This window comes from Emydura macquarii, unplaced genomic scaffold, assembly GCF_026122565.2.
Source record: "Emydura macquarii macquarii isolate MOO-44397 ecotype Brisbane River unplaced genomic scaffold, CSIRO-AGI_Emac_v2 contig_3451, whole genome shotgun sequence".
Classification (NCBI taxonomy): Eukaryota; Metazoa; Chordata; order Testudines; family Chelidae; genus Emydura; species Emydura macquarii.
In genome coordinates, this window is record NW_027133588.1 from 3,638,274 (window position 1) to 3,657,910 (window position 19,637).

The window sequence follows — 19,637 nt, forward strand, 5'->3', positions numbered from 1 at the left end:
TGGTTTCAAAGCAGCGCACGGGCAACGGCTGGGTGGGGCTTGGGCCTTGTCCCGTCCTGCTTTGATCATTTCCCCGCCACCGGCGTGACGTTGAGTCGCCGCCGAGAACGGGTGGCCTGGGCAGGGCGGCCGGGCCTTGAATCTGCTCGGCCCAGCGCCACGGGCTCCTCGTCCCTCCTCCACTAACCTTCAGCCACCCCGCACGTTATTGCCGGGCCCTGGCTGCCCCTGCCTTGTGGTTTATCCATGGGGAATTACCGCTGTGTCCGTCTCCTCCCTTTGAATTCTCTACCAGACCCTGTCAGAAGTCCACATGAAAAGAAATCGCGCAGGGGAAAGATGACAAGGACAAAATAAAGCGGACATTTCTGTATTTTGCCAAAATTAAACATGGGGAATATATGTGAAAATACACGTATGTGATCACACACAGATGGACAAGTAGGATTAAGAACTACATAGATCCAAAGCTCACTGAAATCAAGGGGAATCTTTCAATGGCCTTTGGAGAGAGGCTTAAGGGAAAGTAGAGACATGTTGAGCTCACTTTTCTAAACTGCACAGGGGCAGTTACCTGGGAAAAAAATGTACAATTTCAGTGCACATTTAGCACAGCACATGTTGATTTATACCTGATTGGCTGTTTGGATGTGCAAGTATCCAATTTGCATGCACTATCCTAGCAATGGAACACAGTAGACAACATGTAGTTTTTAAAAAAATCATTGTCTTAAGAGCCCTTGACATATCTATGAAAGCATTCTCAATGCATTTATTTTATCTTAAAATTACTTATTTAAAAAACTTAGTGAATACAAATTGTATAGTTACATATATTGTTAGTTGCATGTTTACTTGTGAGTATGTGAACATTTATTTCTGGAATAAAAGTATGAAAGCTACACAGGTTCATGATTCGTGTATGCTTTTGCGGTCTCAAACCAAATCTTCTCTACAGCTTCTTGGCCCATTTCAAACATTTTTAGTAAGTGTTTCCACCCAGTTTTTGCTGTGATCATTAGGTATTCTTTATTCTCAGGATATAAGAGGGACTTGTATGAGGCTATTACAAGTGACTGAGAAAACCTACCACTCACCAAGAGAAACAGGGCATCTCTCTCCTCTGTTGTCAATGGTACAATGCTTTCAAACCCTGCAAGAACATGCCCTCCCACAGTGAAAGGATCCTTGCTCTCAATCATCATATACATGATAGTTATTGCTAATTCAAATACATAGTAACCATAGCTCATGTCACTGAAGTCCAAAATACCAGACACTCTATATTGTGGATTCTCAGGTGAAGCGGTGTTGGAATCTAATAAGATATTGTGGTCATTAAGGTCCCCATGATTGATACCTAAATGCAGAAAATGGAAATAGTATTACGTATGCATAATAATAATAAACAGAAGAAACTTTCCTCTGGCTTTTTTCATTCACTTAAGAAAACTATACTGAAAATATGCACTTGATTTCCTCATCACATGTGAATACTCAGAATGTAAATGGATACATATATTGATCTACCTCTTAACATAACTAAAGCATGACAATATTCCAATATTCCATCATGCTTTGCTAAGTCTTACTGCTTCCTAATAAGAATCTTAGCTTCATTAATCCTATATATTAGGTGACTAGATGGCAACTGGCCATGGGATTACAATGATTTATTATTTAGCTTGTGGCAGCACCCACAATATACTAAGTACATTCCAAATGCAAGGGATTGCACAGAGGGCTGAAGAGCCTTTCACTGCTAGACTACCACTGTCACTACTAATCTGGGTCACATTCAAAGACATTGCCATATGATAGCTGTCTGGTGGCCTATATTACATGAGTTAGTAGTCTCTGCCTATTTCTATCATTTGGTGTCTACATCATGAAAACCTTCACTGTAGGTGTCAGTCTCAGCAGAAAGACCAAGGAGTGAGAGAGACTGAACTCCCCTTTCAAGCTTTGATACGATCCCTCCCCTCCCAGTCTTGTTTTTGAGGCATCTTCATGGTGCATTGTGGGGAAATTTGTACATGTCCTGTGGATAAAGTAAATAATTTCTGCCTACAGTGCCTTGAGTTTGCCAACTCTTACAGGCACTCAAATTCCCTTAAAAATGTCTTACATCACATCACAGTATAATTGTATTAAAAATACTCACTGGCTCGAAAATTGCTAAGCTTGGGTACTATTTTATCTTTGAACTGCTGAATAACTTGCTCCACAACTTCACGATAGCTGTTCTGGCCCAGGACATGAATATGCTGCTCTAGAAGAGGAACATTTGCCAAGTTCCAAATAAACTTCCCTCGATGTAGACTTTTTATTGATGGATGATGGAATTTCTTAAGGAAAACACAAGAAAGAAAAAAGGCTGCATACAATAGCTCTGTACAATGTAGAACTTGGCCTGATCCAATGCTCAGTTAAGTCTGTGGGAATGCTCCCATTGATTTTAATGGGCTTTGGATCAAGCTCAGGGAGAGAGGGCTTTGCTTGGACAGTCATTTCATACTGTGTGAAACCTTGATGTCTGAACACCCTTTCCTTAAGATGGTTGTAAAACACTTAAGGGACCACACCTAAAACAAGGCCTAACAGAATCTGCCCAGAAACTAGCACCATGTAGGTGAGAGGGTTCCAACTTCTACTGCGCATTGTGACCAGGTGTGTGTGTGTGTGTGTGTGTGCGCGCGCATGCATGACAGAGAGAACACACAGAACTGAGGACACACAAGAACAGAGAGAGAGGAACAGAGGCAAAAAGTGAAAAAGCCAAGCAGTAGCCTGTGAGTTCAGTGTCACCCTGGAACAAGCTAGAGAGAGCTTTTGGGGCTGTTGGCTAACGAGGCTTGAGGCAGTAAGCCAAGAAACTGCTCCTTTTGTTTTTGGTTCCTCCTGCATTTGGAGAAACAGAACTTGATACATTCCTTGTAAATAAACAAGATTGCAATGAAAGAAAATATCAGACTTCATCAATTTCTACTTCCACCAGGAACGTCCCCAGCACCCCAAAATTTGACTAGCTGCTCAGAGCAACAATGCCAACAGTGTCCTGGAAGATGGTCGGTTTAAATACGTTGACACCCACCCACATATTTTAGTAACAAAGATTAACTTAAGCAATTCTTTAAAATAGCTTTAAAATATTATAGACGTGATGATAATATCTTACATTCATGTAGAAACTTTCATCCCTAAGAATCCCACAGTGCCTCTTAAACTGCATACCAGCCAATAACACTTTATTGGCACAACAAGCTCTATGTAAGCAGAGGAATGGTCTTGCTGTTGTGGGAAGCTTTCCTGGCTCATACACTACCCGGGTGGAGTTGGTTAGCAAAAGGATCTGAGTCCTTGCTCCCACTCCCTTTACCCAGAGGCCTGCCTGACCACAAGGACTCTCCTTCCACTCCTCTGTGTGGTGGAGTCCCTGTAGCCCTGACAAGGCTGGGCCCAGGATCCCTGGGGGCTTGACCCCCAACCTTGTCATGGTCACTTAGGACAGGGGCTAGGGTGTCTCCATTCCGGGGTACTCTCTCTGTACTGGACGCTTCCCTGACCCACTGAATGATGCATATAGTTCAAAGCAATACAATTTACTAAACAGTAATCAATTAAAAAAATAAAGAAAAGATTAGAAGGATTCAAGGAAAACACCTAATGCCACCCCCTGGGCATGGAGACACCACACACAGTGTCTCTGGGGTGTAGGGGACATTCACAGTCTGTTTCTCACACGTTGCAGGTCTCCGTCCCAGGCCCTGGCTGCGCTGCAGGGATGCAGAGTCAGACACTTGCTCTGGCAGTGGCCATACACTCTCAGGCTCTAGGTAGCAGGACCCTTCTCCCCAGCAGTGGTCCCCCATCAGGATCACGATCCCCCTCCAAGTCCGGCCTGCGAGGCCTCTTGGCTGGTGACGTCTCCCTGCTCTGGGCCCTCTGCCCAGGGACCCCCTCGCTCTCCTCAGCTGCTCACTGCACCCAGCTCCACTCTGCTTCAGTGTGTCTCTGCACTGCACAGCAATGCAGTGCAGCTAGAGAGCACACACTCGACCGACACAAAATGAGCACGGTGTGGACACGCCTGACTGACAATTATTGCAATGGTTACGTCGACTTACATGAAGTCAATTTAACTTTGTAGTGTAGACATGCCTAGGTATTTCCAACTTAATCTTTAGGCCACTAAAGCCATTCTCTCTCTAGCTCATGCTCAGGTAATTTCTGAAAGTAGCACAGAGGAATAGCATAAAAGTGCCTCTCTCAATTTCACCACTCTTATATTGACACGATATCCTTGGGTTGGCTTGGCTAAACTGGCTTTAGGGCCAGATTCTGCCAGCTGTGCAGTGCAAAAGCACCCTGCACTGGCAAATCGAGCACAGGTTAGCTTGGTATAGTTGAAACTAGAAGTATAGATGAAAATCACCGATACAATAAAGAACAGGATATTGACTCAGAACTAAAATGTGATTACATGCTATTACAGCATCGCTGATGCAGTAAAAAGCACTGCACTAGTAAGAACAATGTCACTTGGTGATTAAACATTGCAATTTTAACCCGCCATCACAGGCAGTGTCAGCTGTTCAGGAGACAGGGACACCATCCGTGTGAAATCTAGTCAGTTTTAAAATACAAGTTATAAATTATTCAGGTTCCACAACGTCCTATTTTTTTTATGATAAAATGTTGCTATTTTAAAAAATGTTTTTCTCTACCCTGTTTCTCTGTAAGACCCATACATGCAAACGGAGAATCTAATAGGGGAAACAGTGAAGCTTATTATACACAAAGTGCTGTCAAATGCACAAGGAAACTAACTGGAAAAAAAGGAAAATGTATTTTTTCTCTACTATCTGTCAGCTATAGTAACCTTAGATTTTGTGTGTCCCTTGAGTGACAAGAAGAAAGTTATTCCTTTTCAATAAATGAAACTTTTATAACCGACATTTCATCAGTTATGGGACATATGGATTTTTGCCCATTCTTCCTTAAATTTGATCATCTAATTCTCTCTCTTCAGAAAATGTAACATACGTATATTTTGAGAGCAGCTTGTCTCTTTAAATAGTTTCAACTGTACTGCATTAACACTGTGGACTCTTGTTGCACTAAATTAATCTTTCCCAGATTGATAAATGCTCTTAACATTTAAGAATGTGGTCAGTAACACAGACAATTCAAATTTCAGTAGCATAATTAACTAAAGTCTGTAGCCAGAACATGAGAAACAAAGGTTAATGAAAAGCACTAAAGGGTGCAATGTTCTTTTATGTAACAAAAACTTAATTTCTAGCTGATTTATTGGCCTTCATTACTTCGTTTAATCAAAGATGAAAGGAAGGCCTTACTTTGCATTCCATCCTGTTTAAATTTATTTGACTGGCAGCAGCACATTCAGGGAATTGTCGTAAACATCTGCTCATTAGCACAACTGTCCTGTTAGAAGATGTACCAATAACTGGTCATGGTTCAAATAGTTATGATAAAAAAAAGTCTGATCAAAATGAATTTAAATAAATTCAGCTAGCTGAGCCTCTGGGACATCTACATCACATAATAAATAAATAATAGTCATGCTCCCTTGCCGTTCTTTAGCACTTTCCCTGTGAGGATCTGAAAGCACAGTACAAATTTAATGAAATCAGCCTCACAACACATCTGTTAGTTAGGTAGGCAATAATATCTCCATTTTGCAGATGAGCCACAGAGAGGTTAAGATCACACAGCAATTCTATTATGGAGGACAGTCTATTAATAGCTCTTCCTAGGGGGAAGGATTATGTTAATTATGGCCAGGGCTAAAGGCCCCATAACTGAACTTTGGCTTTGAAGACTGTCAGTGGGGGGTTAGCACTAATAGAGGAAGGCGCTGCAGACTGACACAGTAAGCTGATTCTGCCCAGTTTTCTTTGGGTATATATTTAATGTATATAGAATTGATCATATCGACCTATCTTAGGTACTTATACAGCCCCCGTGTCTGCACACCTCACCATCTTTAATGTATTTATCCTTACAACACCTCTGTGAGGTAAGGAAGTACTATTATCCTCATCTTACAGACAGGGAACAGAGGCGGGGAGAGAATAAAAGTGGCTTGCTCAGTCACTCAAGAAGTCTATGCCAGAACAAGGAACTGAGACCAGGTCTCCTGACTCCCTATCCACTGCACCCTCCTTCCTTTCTAACAGTATTGTCCTGTCTGTTAGCTTTATTCACTCACAAAAAGGGCATGCCTCTGTTCTGATGCCCTTCAGAGACCGTCTCTCATGCACTGGGCAGCTCCTGATATAAGCTGTAATAATGACAAAGTGATCTTCAGATGGCAAGTGTACATAGTCCAGTCACCAGCTGCTAAAATCCCTAAGGATGGCTGGCTTATGAGCTGTAAAGTTTGGGTTCAGATCCAAATGCTCACAAAGTCCAGAGGCATTTAGATCCGACTTTTGATCTGCCCCCATCTAAAAACGGTCCAGCACAACCAGGGGGCAAACTGGGTCTGGAAGCTTTTTGACCTCCAAAGTTGCAACAAGCTCTATGGAACAGGGCACTGATTATCAGGGGACCCTCTGTGGGGCTCGAAAGCTTGTCTCTCTCGCCCACAGAAACTGATCCAATACAAGATATCACCTCACCCAGCTTGTGCCTCTGTAAGCAAGAAAGACACACAGGATGAAATTTGCAGCCCATGCAGTAGGAGTCTACCCTCCTGTTGCTAGATTTCGTAAGGGGTTGTAGAAGCCCTGGCGTAACTAAGCCAGCCTTTCCCTGTAAAACACAGCATTGCCCAGAATCTCCACACGACTGCATTCTGAAGCCCCGCCCCTTCCACCATGCTACCTATGCCAGGGCTTGCAAGGGGGTCCTCAGAAGCAGCCTCAGCACTGTCTTCTGCAGTGACTCTGCTAGGGAAATCATCCCCTGGCCCGAATTGAGTCTTTTAGGACCCCTTTATGGTGCTCTGGCCCTTTAACTCTGTGTAAAGGGCCAGAGTGGAGAGGAGAATCTCAGCTGTATTGTTTGTGTTTATCATCATGAAGTCTTCTGCATTTCCATAGTCCCTTCCACTCAAGGATCTCAAAGAACTTCACACACATTTGTATATATAGCTTCATAGCTCTTGTGTGTGATAGGTAAGAAAGAAGCATTATCTCCATTTTACTGAGAGGGAAAGTAAGGTGAAGTAACTTGACCAAGATCACAGTAAGGCTGTAGCAGAGCTGTGAAGAGAACCCAGCTCTTTAGACTCTCAGTTTTGTGCTTTAACTACCAGACCATCACACCTCCCCTAATGTGTAAGATAACATAATGGACAGACATACTGTTAAACAGTAAAGCCACAGGTGGGCTTGAGCTTGGTGACCTTGTCTAATATCATCCACTACTATGTGTGCTGAGGAACATGGCTCAAGACCAAGGACTGGATTCTCCCTTTCATTAAAGATCCATTCAGCATAGGATTGGGGGAAGCCAGTTACCGCTCCCGTTCTGTGGGCTGGTCTGCACTGCACCACTTCTGGCATAAGATAGAGCAACCCTATGGCTGCTCTAACTTATGAACTACATGCTCTCTGAGGTGGAGGCAGCTGGCAGAGGAGGCAGCTCAATCTGAGCAAGAGGATCAAAATTCTAACCTTGTTGTCACAGAGGCATTCCAGTTGGTCACCCTGTGCAACATCGTGACAAACATGGAGTCCTAGGTGGCTACAGATTTGTAGTATTTAACAACCTGGATGTCTTCTTTTTTCAGACCTGGAAAGCATAAGGGAAGCCCTGGCTAGGACACAGCGACTTACTACAGAGCCATGTACAATTGCACTGCCATGTGTGTTGAGTACTCTATGTCTGCAGTGTTCAGGCTGTGTTTGTAGGTAGCTCTGAAGCTGCAAGAGTTATGCAAGTGTCTCTGATGTTACAGCGAGATGCCGACAGTTACACTTCTTATGAAATGCATAAAACACTAGGAGGGAATGGATCATTCCCACTTGCATACAGAGAACAAAAAGTCCCACCTCTGAGAGAGTTTTATCCAGTCGGGCAGCTAGCTTCCCAATCTCGTATAAAATGTGAGGATTTGTAGAGCTTGTTGCCACGGTGAGGCCTGGGAGGTAGGTCAGCAATCTCACCATGTACTGTTTTGTCACAGAGCCAGTACCTAGTAACAGGCAAAGAAATACATTGTGGATCATTTCAATACACTCCACTGATGATCATTGCGTACAAGAGCAAAGAGGTTTCTCCCATCACAGAAGAAATCAAATTCGGCTCATAAAAGAGACAATTCAAAGAACTGATTTACTAAGTGACACTGGAAAAGGCTCAGCACACGTGGAGTGTAAGACCCCTTGCCTTTACTTATGAGTGTGACACCACTAGGGAAGGCTGATATTCCACTATGCACAAAGGGCCAGATCCAATGTCAGTGGCAGTCTTTGCATTGACTGTAGTGGGCCTAAAGAGAACTCAAGCTAAAATAAAGTGTTTCTTTAGCAGAGTGGGGAGTCTCACTGGTTCTGGTTACCCTACTGAAATTACAATGTTGGGGGAACCAGGTTCCAGTACAGTATTCCCCCGACATGAATGATCTTGCATTGTAGATGTGTTTGAATCTATGTCCCCAAACCATGGAGCTGGGGAAATAATTTGTAACAAGATTTATTTAATGAATCTTGCCTTTTTTTGTTTGTGATTTGCCTGCAAGCAAATCAACATTTTCTCACATTTATTCATTTGAAGTTGTTTGCTGAATAATTTGTATGGCTCAGTCTTTTTCTGTTTTGCTTCTCTTTGTGAGCAGTTTGACACAGTCACTATTTGAAGTTCAAGCTGTTTTGACTGAACATGTAAGGATACACAGCATGTTTCTGTTCCCTTAATGGATGAGAATTGCCCATAGACGTAGCTTTTTGGTATGAATACACGTGATTATGAATTCCAAATTCCTTGTCAGGGGCGTGAGCAAGGGAGGGAAAGCAGAGGCACAGGCCCCCCCCCCAAATGGCAGGGCACAGGACTCCTCTGGGGCTGGGACAAGGAGAAGGAGCTCCTCTGGCCCCCGCTGCGACAGGAGATGACAGCTCCTCTGGACATGAGAGAAAGCCAGCTCCCCTGGCTGTGGGGCCAAGCCAGCTCCGGTCGCAAGGGGCACAAAAAGCACCCCTCCAAAAGCGGCCAAATTTTTATTCCTGTGCATGCTCCTGTTGCGATTCCTTCTCTGCAATATTTGCTAAAGTTTGCTGTTTCTACAAACAGTCCTAGTAGTAAACTCACTTGCTGACTAAAATATTTTGCAGAAGGCAAATGCAAAAATGGCCATAACATGGTTGAAGCAAGTTAACTGAAAAATTAGAATTAATATATGTAGAATTCTTTTCAACAATTCACACTTCTCCGCTGAACAATGGCCCTGTGTGAGATAAGCTACAGACAAACTGCTCAGAGACCTTCTTCTGGTCAAACACCTTGTGCAATCTATTTACAGGGATCTCCCCACCACCTTTACAACCTTGTGCAGCTCTCTATTTACAAGCATACGATCCTCAGCTCACTCAGCCAAGGCGATGGATGCCAGAAGGTATCTTCCCGCTGACAGATCTCTCCTGGCGCAGGCTCTCTCAAGCCTGCCAGTCTCTCTCTTCCCCTAGGGCACTTCCTTCCTGTGCCTCTTTTGCTTTGTGGGCTAACAGGCTAATTAGCCCTTTGGGCTTTCCTCATCCCATCCCAGTCTATCAATTAGGCACAGCTTTGTCCTTCGGGTTTGCTCCAGGGCAACTGAACTGGTGATCCAGTGATCAGAGTGCTGGTCCAGCGGCGGTTGCCCAGCCCCATGTCACACCCTGCTAAAGCTACATCAGAGAATGTTAGCCTAATACACGTCACATGCCGACACACAAAAGTGCTTGCAGCGGTGCACAAGCGTTTTACCAATGCTTTTGCAATTCCACTTGTTCTGAGCAAGGCTCTCTCCTGCCCTGGGTCTCCCTGCACCATGGTAGTGTCAGTGTAGGACAGAAAGCACTGGCCTTTCACCTGCATACGTGCAATTGGTCTTCCTAGCCCAGTTCTACAGTGCCCCTGCTATGCTGGCAGTGACCTTTCTGCTCAAGGCTCTCTAGTCCAGAGCAGAAGTGATTTTTCACCTATAAAGTGCTTATATTTTAGAAGTAGAAAATTCGATGGGAAAGCAGATTGAAGCAGTGTCTGGACCTGTAGGATAGGTACCTACAACACACTCCTACTGCAACAGTTCAGAGTGCGCTGAATGTGCAAGCTGAGCATCAGAAAGAGGGTGACTGTTGGGGATATTCTGCCCAGTTGCATGCATTCTAGTCCCCTCATGCTGGTGTGGATTTCAGTGGAGCTACTCCAGATTTATCCCACTGTAGCAGATCAGAATGTGGCCCAATTGCTATTACTGGGACAAATCCTTTGGGATACTCAGTGGTAGCTTGTTGTGGCATGAGTAGGGATATGCAATAATTTGCAGCAAGGGCACGTGCTCCTCCAGGGCCCCCGGAGGAAGGGCAGGGACACAGAATGTGCCCCTCCAAAAGCACTGGAATTTAAATTCTTGTGCATACCCTTGGACAGGAGGATGACAAAGCAGATGGTAATAGGATGGTATTTTTCAGAGGATTTTGTAATCTCTCACCTATTGATTCTAGAGACATTATGTTACCATCTTTAGTAAGACGAGGCATAGGTGAAGGTAACCCTTCATCATTCAAAAACATCATGATCTGGGTCTGCACTTCAATGAGTTCAGGATTCTGACTGTCTTCACAGTTGGTGATTTTGAGGACATACTCATTAGCACAGTCTGCTGTCCCCTCACATCTTGAAATGTGCACGTGAAAATTTTGGTCATCATAGCTGGGGAGTGATCTGATTGCAGACACTTTTAATCCAAACACCCTTTCAGCTATTTCAGTGGCTTCTTTTTCACTGAATGCTGGTTTAGTGAATGTCTGGGATTGCTGGATGTTTCCAGAAGACATTGTGTATCTAGGAGAAAACAGATATTAGAAGATTTCAGTTGTATTCTGCCATTTAATACAGGCATAAATTAGTGCAAAAAAACTCCCAGAATAGCAAATAAGACTTTTGAGAAGAGGGCTTCAGACATTTATTATCTGGGGGGAAAAAAGTTTCCAAGTTTAATGAAAATGTAACCATTCAGGATTCTCCATGTGCATTCTTCTCTTTCTTCATCAATTTCTCATTTTAATCCCACTTCCTCTTTTCCTGCAGTTCCCATGGTAAGGCCTGATTAAAAAAAAAAAAAAAAATTGTTGTTTTTTTTTTGAGAAATAAGACATAAAAACAAACAACTTATTGGACACTAACTAATAAAATTAATAAGCACAAAATATAAAATATATCCAGTCAACGTCAAGGTCACCAAGCACATTGCTAATATACCAATAGTTTCCTAAGAAAGAAAGGGAAAAAATTACTATCCACTGCTCTTAAATTCAGATCCAAGATCAGACAACCCTTCGAACCAATGTTTACTTATAAAAAACAAATGTAACCCTTCTGTCAGGTGCTACCATTCCAAATCCAAATACATTCAAGAAACACTCAGTGCAAATCAATCAAATAAATATCACTACTTTCAAAACAGCAGGACCATTCAACAAATCCAATGAAGCGCTCCATTCCCAAATGGTTCCTCTCCTTTTTTTGAATCCAAGGCAGCCTGTTTTCAGTTTTTCCGTTGAAAGGGCTAAGTCAACAATTCTCACAGCCTCAGCCAGCCCCACCTGGCTGCACCTTGGACTCTGCTGAAGTCAGCAGCCTGCCCTGTCCTTTGCACATTTTGGTGTGGGATGCGGCATCTCCTACCCATCTGGGTTCAAGGAGGGACGGGAGAGTGACTGTTCCCAGGGACCCATCTACAGCAGCAGAACTGTGCTCCCCAGCACCCCGTTACAATCTTATTCGTAGCTCAATCTTGATACAGACCAGTCTGGTCGTGTGTGACTAGACAGAACCAAAGGTCGTTGCAACTGCTTTTCTGAACAGCGCGGCAGCCCCTGCCTCTCTCGGATAGCCTCTGGCCCTGGGATCTTGACCCCCTTCTTCTTACACCTAACGCCTACACGTCTGCCAGCTGTTGCTACCCCTACTGAGGAAGGCAGGACTCGCTCCTTCCTCCTGCAGAGCGAGCAGCCTGGTCCAGAGCCAGCTGCAAGCTCCTAGTCTCTTCCCTCTCCATGGCCCATTGTAAGGAAACATTTGATTGGTAGCTGGATGCCTCCTGCCTTTGGTGGAGGGCCAGCATGACGTGAGTCACTCTTTCAATTACCACCGGGGACCCAGGGTTAGGGGCCCGGCAGGGGCAGATCCTGCTCTAAGGCCCCTGGGCTCAAAGTCTGAGTCCTTCGTTGGTTGTGAAGGTGCCAAGCTCTAAGCCCGGGGGTCAGAGCTGTCTGCGCTCTTGCCATGCCTTGTAACACATGTTCCCAATGCCAAGAAAGTTCATAGCCACAGCGAAGCAGTCCCATGTGGTGAGTTACTGATCTGGAGGCGGATAGTACCCCGGATGCTGTTCAAATGCTAAAACATTAGTGCCTGGTCCTGAAGTGAGCTCCACTGAGAGGCAGGATGGTTGGGTGGCTCAGGCACTGCAGAGGCGCTCAGGAGATCTGAATTCAATTCCTCACCCTGCTGCTCGTTTTCTGACTGGGGCCATGTCACTTAATCAGGTTGTGGCTCAGTTCCCATCTACAATATGGAGATGGTAATCCTTTCTTTTGCCTCATCTATGTAGATTTTGAGCTCTTTGAAGAACTGTCTGGACAGCTCCTAGCACAATGTGGCTGAGGCACTACTGCAATACAAATCAGTCAAGGAAGATCCAGATTGTCCTGGCCCATGTGTAACCCCCTTCTTTTTCTGGGTTACCTGGGAGCAGGCAACACTCACCGGTGTGCAAGGGTACCTAAGGTTGCTGACAACAAAGGAAATCCTGAGCATCCCAGTGATGATGTAGGATAGGTGGGAATCCTCCATCCACCCCTCTGCTGCAGTCCCTTTACTCCTAAAGGAATTTAAAACTGGCCGTGCCTCCACCTGGCTGGCCCCTGCACACGCTCAGTAGTGGGCCTTGGGAGTTTATAGGACTAAACCTAGCCCAATAATTATAGTAATCTGTGGCATGGGTCTAACTCAATAATTGCAATTATGCAAACTAAACATCCAATATACTTAAATTAGAGTGAACACACCTTTACTTAACCAATTAAGGGAATATGGCATAACAGACGGAAATTAAACATCACGACTATTTTAAATCCACAGGGGCCGTTGAATAAATCAATTAATAAAAACAGTATTCAGTAATCAACGAAACGTGTCTCTGGCATTTACACTGCCACTATTTACCCCTCCTCCGGCGTGCGCACTCCCCTAGCCCCGGCTTGCCTGGGCGCGCCTGAAGATCTGAAGAAGGCACCAGCACTGTGCTGGGTCAGTGCACCAGTCCAGCCCAGGGATCACGCTGGAGATTTGGAGTCAGCCCAACCAAATGTCAGCAGTCCTGGCCCTGCTGGAAGGGGCTCTCTCTCTCTGCCTCCTCTCAGGACCGGTCTAAGCCTCTCTGCTGTGCCCCTGCCTTTACAAGCCCTGCCCCAAACAAAGGGGGCGGGCACTCAGCCCACCTCAGTCAGCTCCAGGCTCAGTCCCTGCCCTGGCTCAGGCAATGCCACCAACCTCCAAGTGAAGAACTCCCGCAGGCGCTCAGCAGCAGCCTCCACACCCCAGCAGCAGCCAGCCACAATCTTCCAGCCTCCGCTGGGCTCCACCCCACAACCAAACATGGAGTCCCCGCATGCTTTTTTTCCCGAGCTTCCTGGAAGGGGGAGTCTCTCTCCTTTTCCCCCACGGCATCATGGGAGTTGTAGTCTCCCAGGATCTTCCCAACTGTAAAACTTCCAATTACATTCCAAGGCCCCTGAAGTACAGGGTGCCTACACATGTATTAACAGCTCTCTAACACACAGTCAGTGTGTCCATCCTACTGACTGATACCAAACATCAGTAGCTGATTGTGGGTATGGAGTTTCTGAATTTTGTCAGTCATCAGATTCCTGGATGGTGACACACAGCATGGTTTTACAGGGATCAAATACCCTCTATTCCCAACCCAATTTTGAATTAATCTGTGGCAAAAGCAATATGAGGGTGCAAGCTTGGGATTTGGGAGACACGGGTTCAATTTCCTGTAATAGGACTTCTTGTAATAGAACCTTAGGCAAGCTACTTACATCTCTCTATGCCTTTTCCCATTCTGCATAATGGAGAACAGCACTTCCCTACCACTCAGGGGTGGTCTGAGGATGATGACAGGAGGCACTCAGATACTACAGTAATGGGGACTGCCTACTTAACAGCCACTGAGGCATTTAGAGGTTCATCCCTTTTCATAAGTTGTCTGGGGACTCAAAAGTTTGTTGCAAATCTCTGCTGTTTCCTTAATAATCTTCCACCAGCCAGTTGTCAAGTTGACAGCATAGAATATAGACTTCAGTGATTAATAATACTGTACTTACCAGCAGGCATATCTGAGGTCCAAGTTTCTAAAAATGTCAGGCAGAATTCTGAGAATTTTGCTGAATAACCCTAACAAGCCAGGAACTAATTACGTGAGTAGGAAGATAAACCAGCCACACTACTATGACATAAGTAGCACCATGGCTAACTTTTTTCTTTTTTATGCTGTGTTCATTAATTCCAGGACTATGAAACAAACAGATGGTTATATTTGATACATCATTAAAATTTGTATTAGCAGGTAAAAAGATATATAAGAAATATGCTCTAGCTAGTAAATGACCTACAGTTGTGCCCTTTCACATTTGAGGAAGTTTCACTACCAAAGCAACCTTAAACTAACATGTTACAAGTTGCTTGGACAGTATTATTTTCAATAGGAATGTGATCAAGAAGGTCATATACCCAATTGATAATTAAAAGGTTTTTTACAGTTATAAATATTACTTTGCACATTTTAATATCCTAAAGTAAATTCATTTTATAAGCATAATCAATCATCTTTATTTTGCTTTCCGTAATTTCTTATATTCTCAAATCCTATTGTGGCTAATAAAATTTATACCTTTATAAATAATTTCATCAGTCCAAATGTTAGGAAAAGAAGAGACATTCAAGGACTTGGGGAAGGTAATTGGTTAATTAAAATTACTTAATCAACAAATCTTTATATTCCCTCTGGTTTTCACACAATGTTGTATGCAGAAACACACAGTTAGACAGACACACACCCTCCCTCCCTCTGCAAGGGGCTGAAAAAAGACTAAAAATAACAGATTTTTAGAAGTGCTCAACTCCAACTGACTACAGTTGAACCAGTGAGGCTAGCGTTCAGTGCTTGAAAAATTATAGCCTTTATGAACAAGGAGGTTAATAAGTCCCAAATACAATTCTGTGAACTGGTATTGTGTCCCTTTAACAAATCTGAGGCATCCTATATCTGAGATAAGTCCTTTAGAGTGCATAAGTGTTCAAATTCAGAGTATACCCATAAGTCTAGTTCAAATGACACTGACTGGTCAAATTTGACCCCACATATAGGTTTTGTGAAAACAAACTAACAATGTTTTACAATTTTATTCACATACCAGACCCTCTCCCTGAAGATGGATGTTTTTGCTTTTGAAATCTCAAAGGAAAACAAATAATATTAATAATGAAAGACATTCCCTGCAATGTTTACAACCTCAATTGTTGCAGCACCAAGTTTGTGAGAACAAGAAAGTGAAGCTGACTAGAAACAAAAGTGAAAAGGACTCATAGGGAGAAATGAAAAACCAAATTTAGAGCATGAATGTTCTGAAGTAAACCAGATTTTAAGAATTCCTTTAGTACTCTGAGGTGTTATTTCTAATGTTTGTGTTTATTTTAAAATGTAGTTTTTAATCTGAATGTCCTTCCCTTTAATTTAGGACATGGAAAAATGAATCTCAGAAGTATAGCATTAAAATATTTGCCATAAAAGAAGGAGGGAGGCAGTCCTTTGCTTATTTTTCCCCCTTTCTGAGCTGTTCAGCTGCAGTTTGAATTGCCAGTGATTTAATGTATAATAGTTCCCAAATTTTGAGAGAAATATCCTTGCTTATTTTGGGTGGGAGAAGAGGGGGGATTAATAATGCAAGCAGATTTTACAAGGGGAATTCAAGTACTTTGTGGAGAAAATCTTCAAGACCCATTCCAGGTGATGGATCCAAGGTGAAAACCTGTGGATCAAGGCTGGCATACGTGCAAGAAAAGATTTTCTTGCCAGCTTTTGCTTGTTGCTCTTGTTAAAGGTGCAGACAGGTTCATAAACATTCAAAATATAGATATGTCTATGTTCTCATCATTACACAAAGAATTACAAGAAAAAGTTGCAGTGTGTTTTGCACAAAAGAAGATCTGTGGATTGTCTAGAAAAAGCTAGTCTCACATTTGGTTTTCAAACAATAGCACAAACAATTCAGCCCTATGTATCCCACTCTCACCGACTCCACAGGACAACGTGCCTAACACCATAATGCTGTGTTGCTATGATGCAATATACAGGGCTAACATTATACTTTTTTAGTCCAGTAAGGGAAAGGCTTGAAAAGTATATGGAAATCTGAATACATTTAAGCCAAAATTTTCAAGAGTGACTAGTTACTCAAGAGTACCTCAGTTCAAAGATTCTAAGGCCAGAAGGAAGCACATTATGATAATCTAGTCTGACTTGCTGTATAATACAGGCCATATAATTTCTCCAGAATAATTCCTAGAGCAGATCTTTTAGAAAACTATCCAACCTTGATTTAAAAATTGGCGGTAATGCAGAATCCACCACAATCCATGGTAAGTTGTTCCAATAGTTAATTACTCTGTTAAAAATATATGCATTTCCAATCTCAATTTGTCTAACTTCAACTTCCAGCCATTGGATCCCATATATTCCTTGTTCAATGCCAGTCTGAGGCACCTTTAAGGGACTAGATTTTCAGAAAGCATTCAGAATGCAACTCCCACTGAAAATCATGTCCCTTTACAGTGTTTCAAAGTAGGGTGCCCAAAAACTGAGGCACCTAAAAAATTACAAGTCACTTTTGAAAATCTTGGCTTCGGTATTTTCCTTACATATCACAAAAATACTTGTTTGATTAATATCGGTAATACGGGATATTCTAAAGATCTTCCCCTGCTTTGATCTGGGTGATCACATATCCAACCAGAGGCACAATTCACTTCTAAAGGGATACAATACATGAGTTAAAGCTCAGTACATCTGGCCCTTGCCCATGAACACTGCTTCCACACTGATTAGAAGGAAGAGCTTTGTAATCTGTGATATGCAGCTGAATATGTGTGGTATGTTGATTTGAAAAAGGCTAGGCTGATGGGTTTATGACAGACCTTCCTTTATTCCTTCCACTTTTTATAAGGAATTATACTGGCATTTTAAACACATTCTATGTGATTTGTTTTAAAACAGATGGTTGCATACAAATAGTGTGATACAATTTTCTTTATTAAAAATAATTTACAACATCAGTAACATTTTATGCACAATTGTCAGCAAATGAACTTTGTCTCAAGATAATATTTCTATACAATACTTAACATTACTGAACTTAAAACTGTTATACTGTTTTGTTGGCTTTAAATAGCAGACACTGATTTGCAGTTACTTATATGTGATTAATATACATTTTGTTTTATGTCCCTATATTTCTGTGTAAAATTTATAAACATCAACACTACCCCAAAGTCTGGGGGGAAAATATTTAGAAAAATCAGAATAAAATTCTTTTCCAAATCAAACTGAAGAGAAAATTCTAAGTGAAATATGTCTAACACGTTGAGAGTCACTTTGGTATTTTTTTCTTTTATGCTTTAAAATACAGGAGAGAGAGCTTATTGAACACTATTTTATATGGTCAAAGCAATCCTCTAAGTAGACTGTATCCTGCCACTGCTGTGAGATGGATGTCATTTAGTTGGGCTCTCGCATCTCAAACTACTAGATCCTAGCACTATGTCAAAGTTAATTTGCTTCCCCTGCTGCTGTGTTGAGAGGGTGTTTTGTAATGCCTGTGATCACATGCACGTGAATGATGGGGGAAGTCAGCCAAGCAAGTTTCTTCATTTCTACTGCAGTTTGCTTATTTGTGAAAAGCAAAACAGACAGGGGTTTACGGTGTCACTTCTCTCAGCATCCACCATGCTTCAAACTTGTGGGCACTGAGGATCTGATCCAAAGTCAACAGAAGTCTGTGGAAAGATTCCCATTGACTTCAATGGGCTTTGGATTGGCTCTAGTGTAGTAACAATGGCAGGACAAACTATGAAAACAGCAGCTTATTTTGGGGGATTCATAATATTTTTTCACTGATTTTAAAGCATAAGAGCAGCAGAATTAAAGAAGTCACTACTGGAATGACATCAGCATGCCTCATCAGAATTTACTAGCTTTAATGTTGGAAAAACTCATTTTAAATTGCATTTAATCTCACAATATTTATTTACTTCTGATTGTGGCTTGTATCACTTCTCTTGAGTATTTTACTGCTACAGCAACAGGTGTTTTATTGCAAGAGGGAGAAGGTGGTATGCTCCACTCAAGCAATGATAGCTGTATAAGAGAGATGTTTAAACTAAACTCTTTTATGCAAGATTTCCACTTATGTAGTAATCTGCTGGGGGACATCATCGGTTAGCATAACTGTTTGTTCCCCAATAATGAACACACATTCCCCCCTTCACTTGAACCCAGAGAGAATATACCACTCATCTGAAAAACAGAGTCAGTTTTATACAACAAACAAGATTTGCTCCTCAATAACTGTCATTACAAACACCCAAGATAGAAATGGATATTTGAATACTTAATTCACACAGCAATCATACAGCTGGGAAGATTTTGTCTTAGATGTATTAAATTTACTACCCAGTGGCAATTTGTCAATGGTTTTTACTTTTGCTAAAGGAAAGCACAGCACAGCTGTTAAAATGTAAGAAAAAATTACACAGAATTTTGGAATTTGTATAGAAAAGCCTTCCTTCTTCAAAAAGCATATTATACACAAAGGTGTTTAAATGCCACGAGGGTTGTGACATAAAATGAAATAGCCAAGGAATTCAAAGTTCAGTTTGACACCTATGTTATCATCTCACAATGTCATGAAAATTAATGCCACCTAAAAGTGCTCTAAGTTTGACAATTTTAACCACGCCTTTTCAGGACTCTGCCAAAACTGTAACATGGTCTAAACAGGATTTTGTTTTTTTAAATTATATTTCCATGTAAAAACTTGAAAGGTATTTTTATTGCTGGAGCATAAATTAGTAATTTACATTAAAATGTAACCCCCTATCTATGCAATAAAGCTGAAATGATTCTCTTAAGAGTTTTGATACATGCTATTTGCAGTAGAAATCCTGAAGCATAATCATGGAAATAATTACTGGGCATGTGCAGTGGACTAGCTAATATGGAAATGGTAATGTAAGTTACCTCTCTCCCAAAAGGAATTATAGCCCATATAATAGACCATCACAAGCCAGCTTTTAAAAGGAAGTTCTTTTCAAGTTACAAGAGGACAAAAATGGGAAAT

At 42.2% G+C, this 19,637-nt stretch overlaps 1 protein-coding gene across 8 annotated transcripts; it reads right to left on the bottom strand.

Moving 5' to 3' along the window:
• Positions 1–203: 203 nt before the first annotated feature.
• Positions 204–13,846, bottom strand: HYKK (hydroxylysine kinase). 8 transcript variants are annotated; one of them, XM_067534787.1, is made up of 6 exons: positions 13,441–13,667; positions 11,185–11,277; positions 10,664–11,016; positions 8,025–8,167; positions 2,165–2,348; positions 204–1,360 (listed from the first exon to the last, which is right to left on the bottom strand). In XM_067534787.1, exons 3-6 carry the CDS (start codon positions 11,007–11,009, stop codon positions 900–902), a joined length of 1,134 nt encoding a protein of 377 aa, XP_067390888.1. In that variant the 5' UTR covers positions 11,010–11,016; positions 11,185–11,277; positions 13,441–13,667; the 3' UTR covers positions 204–899. The 8 variants fall into 8 exon arrangements, with proteins under 8 accessions (XP_067390888.1, XP_067390890.1, XP_067390889.1 ...); XM_067534789.1 differs by lacking the exons at positions 11,185–11,277; positions 13,441–13,667 and adding an exon at positions 13,729–13,767; XM_067534788.1 differs by lacking the exons at positions 11,185–11,277; positions 13,441–13,667 and adding an exon at positions 11,628–13,381.
• Between the last annotated feature and the right edge of the window lie 5,791 nt (positions 13,847–19,637).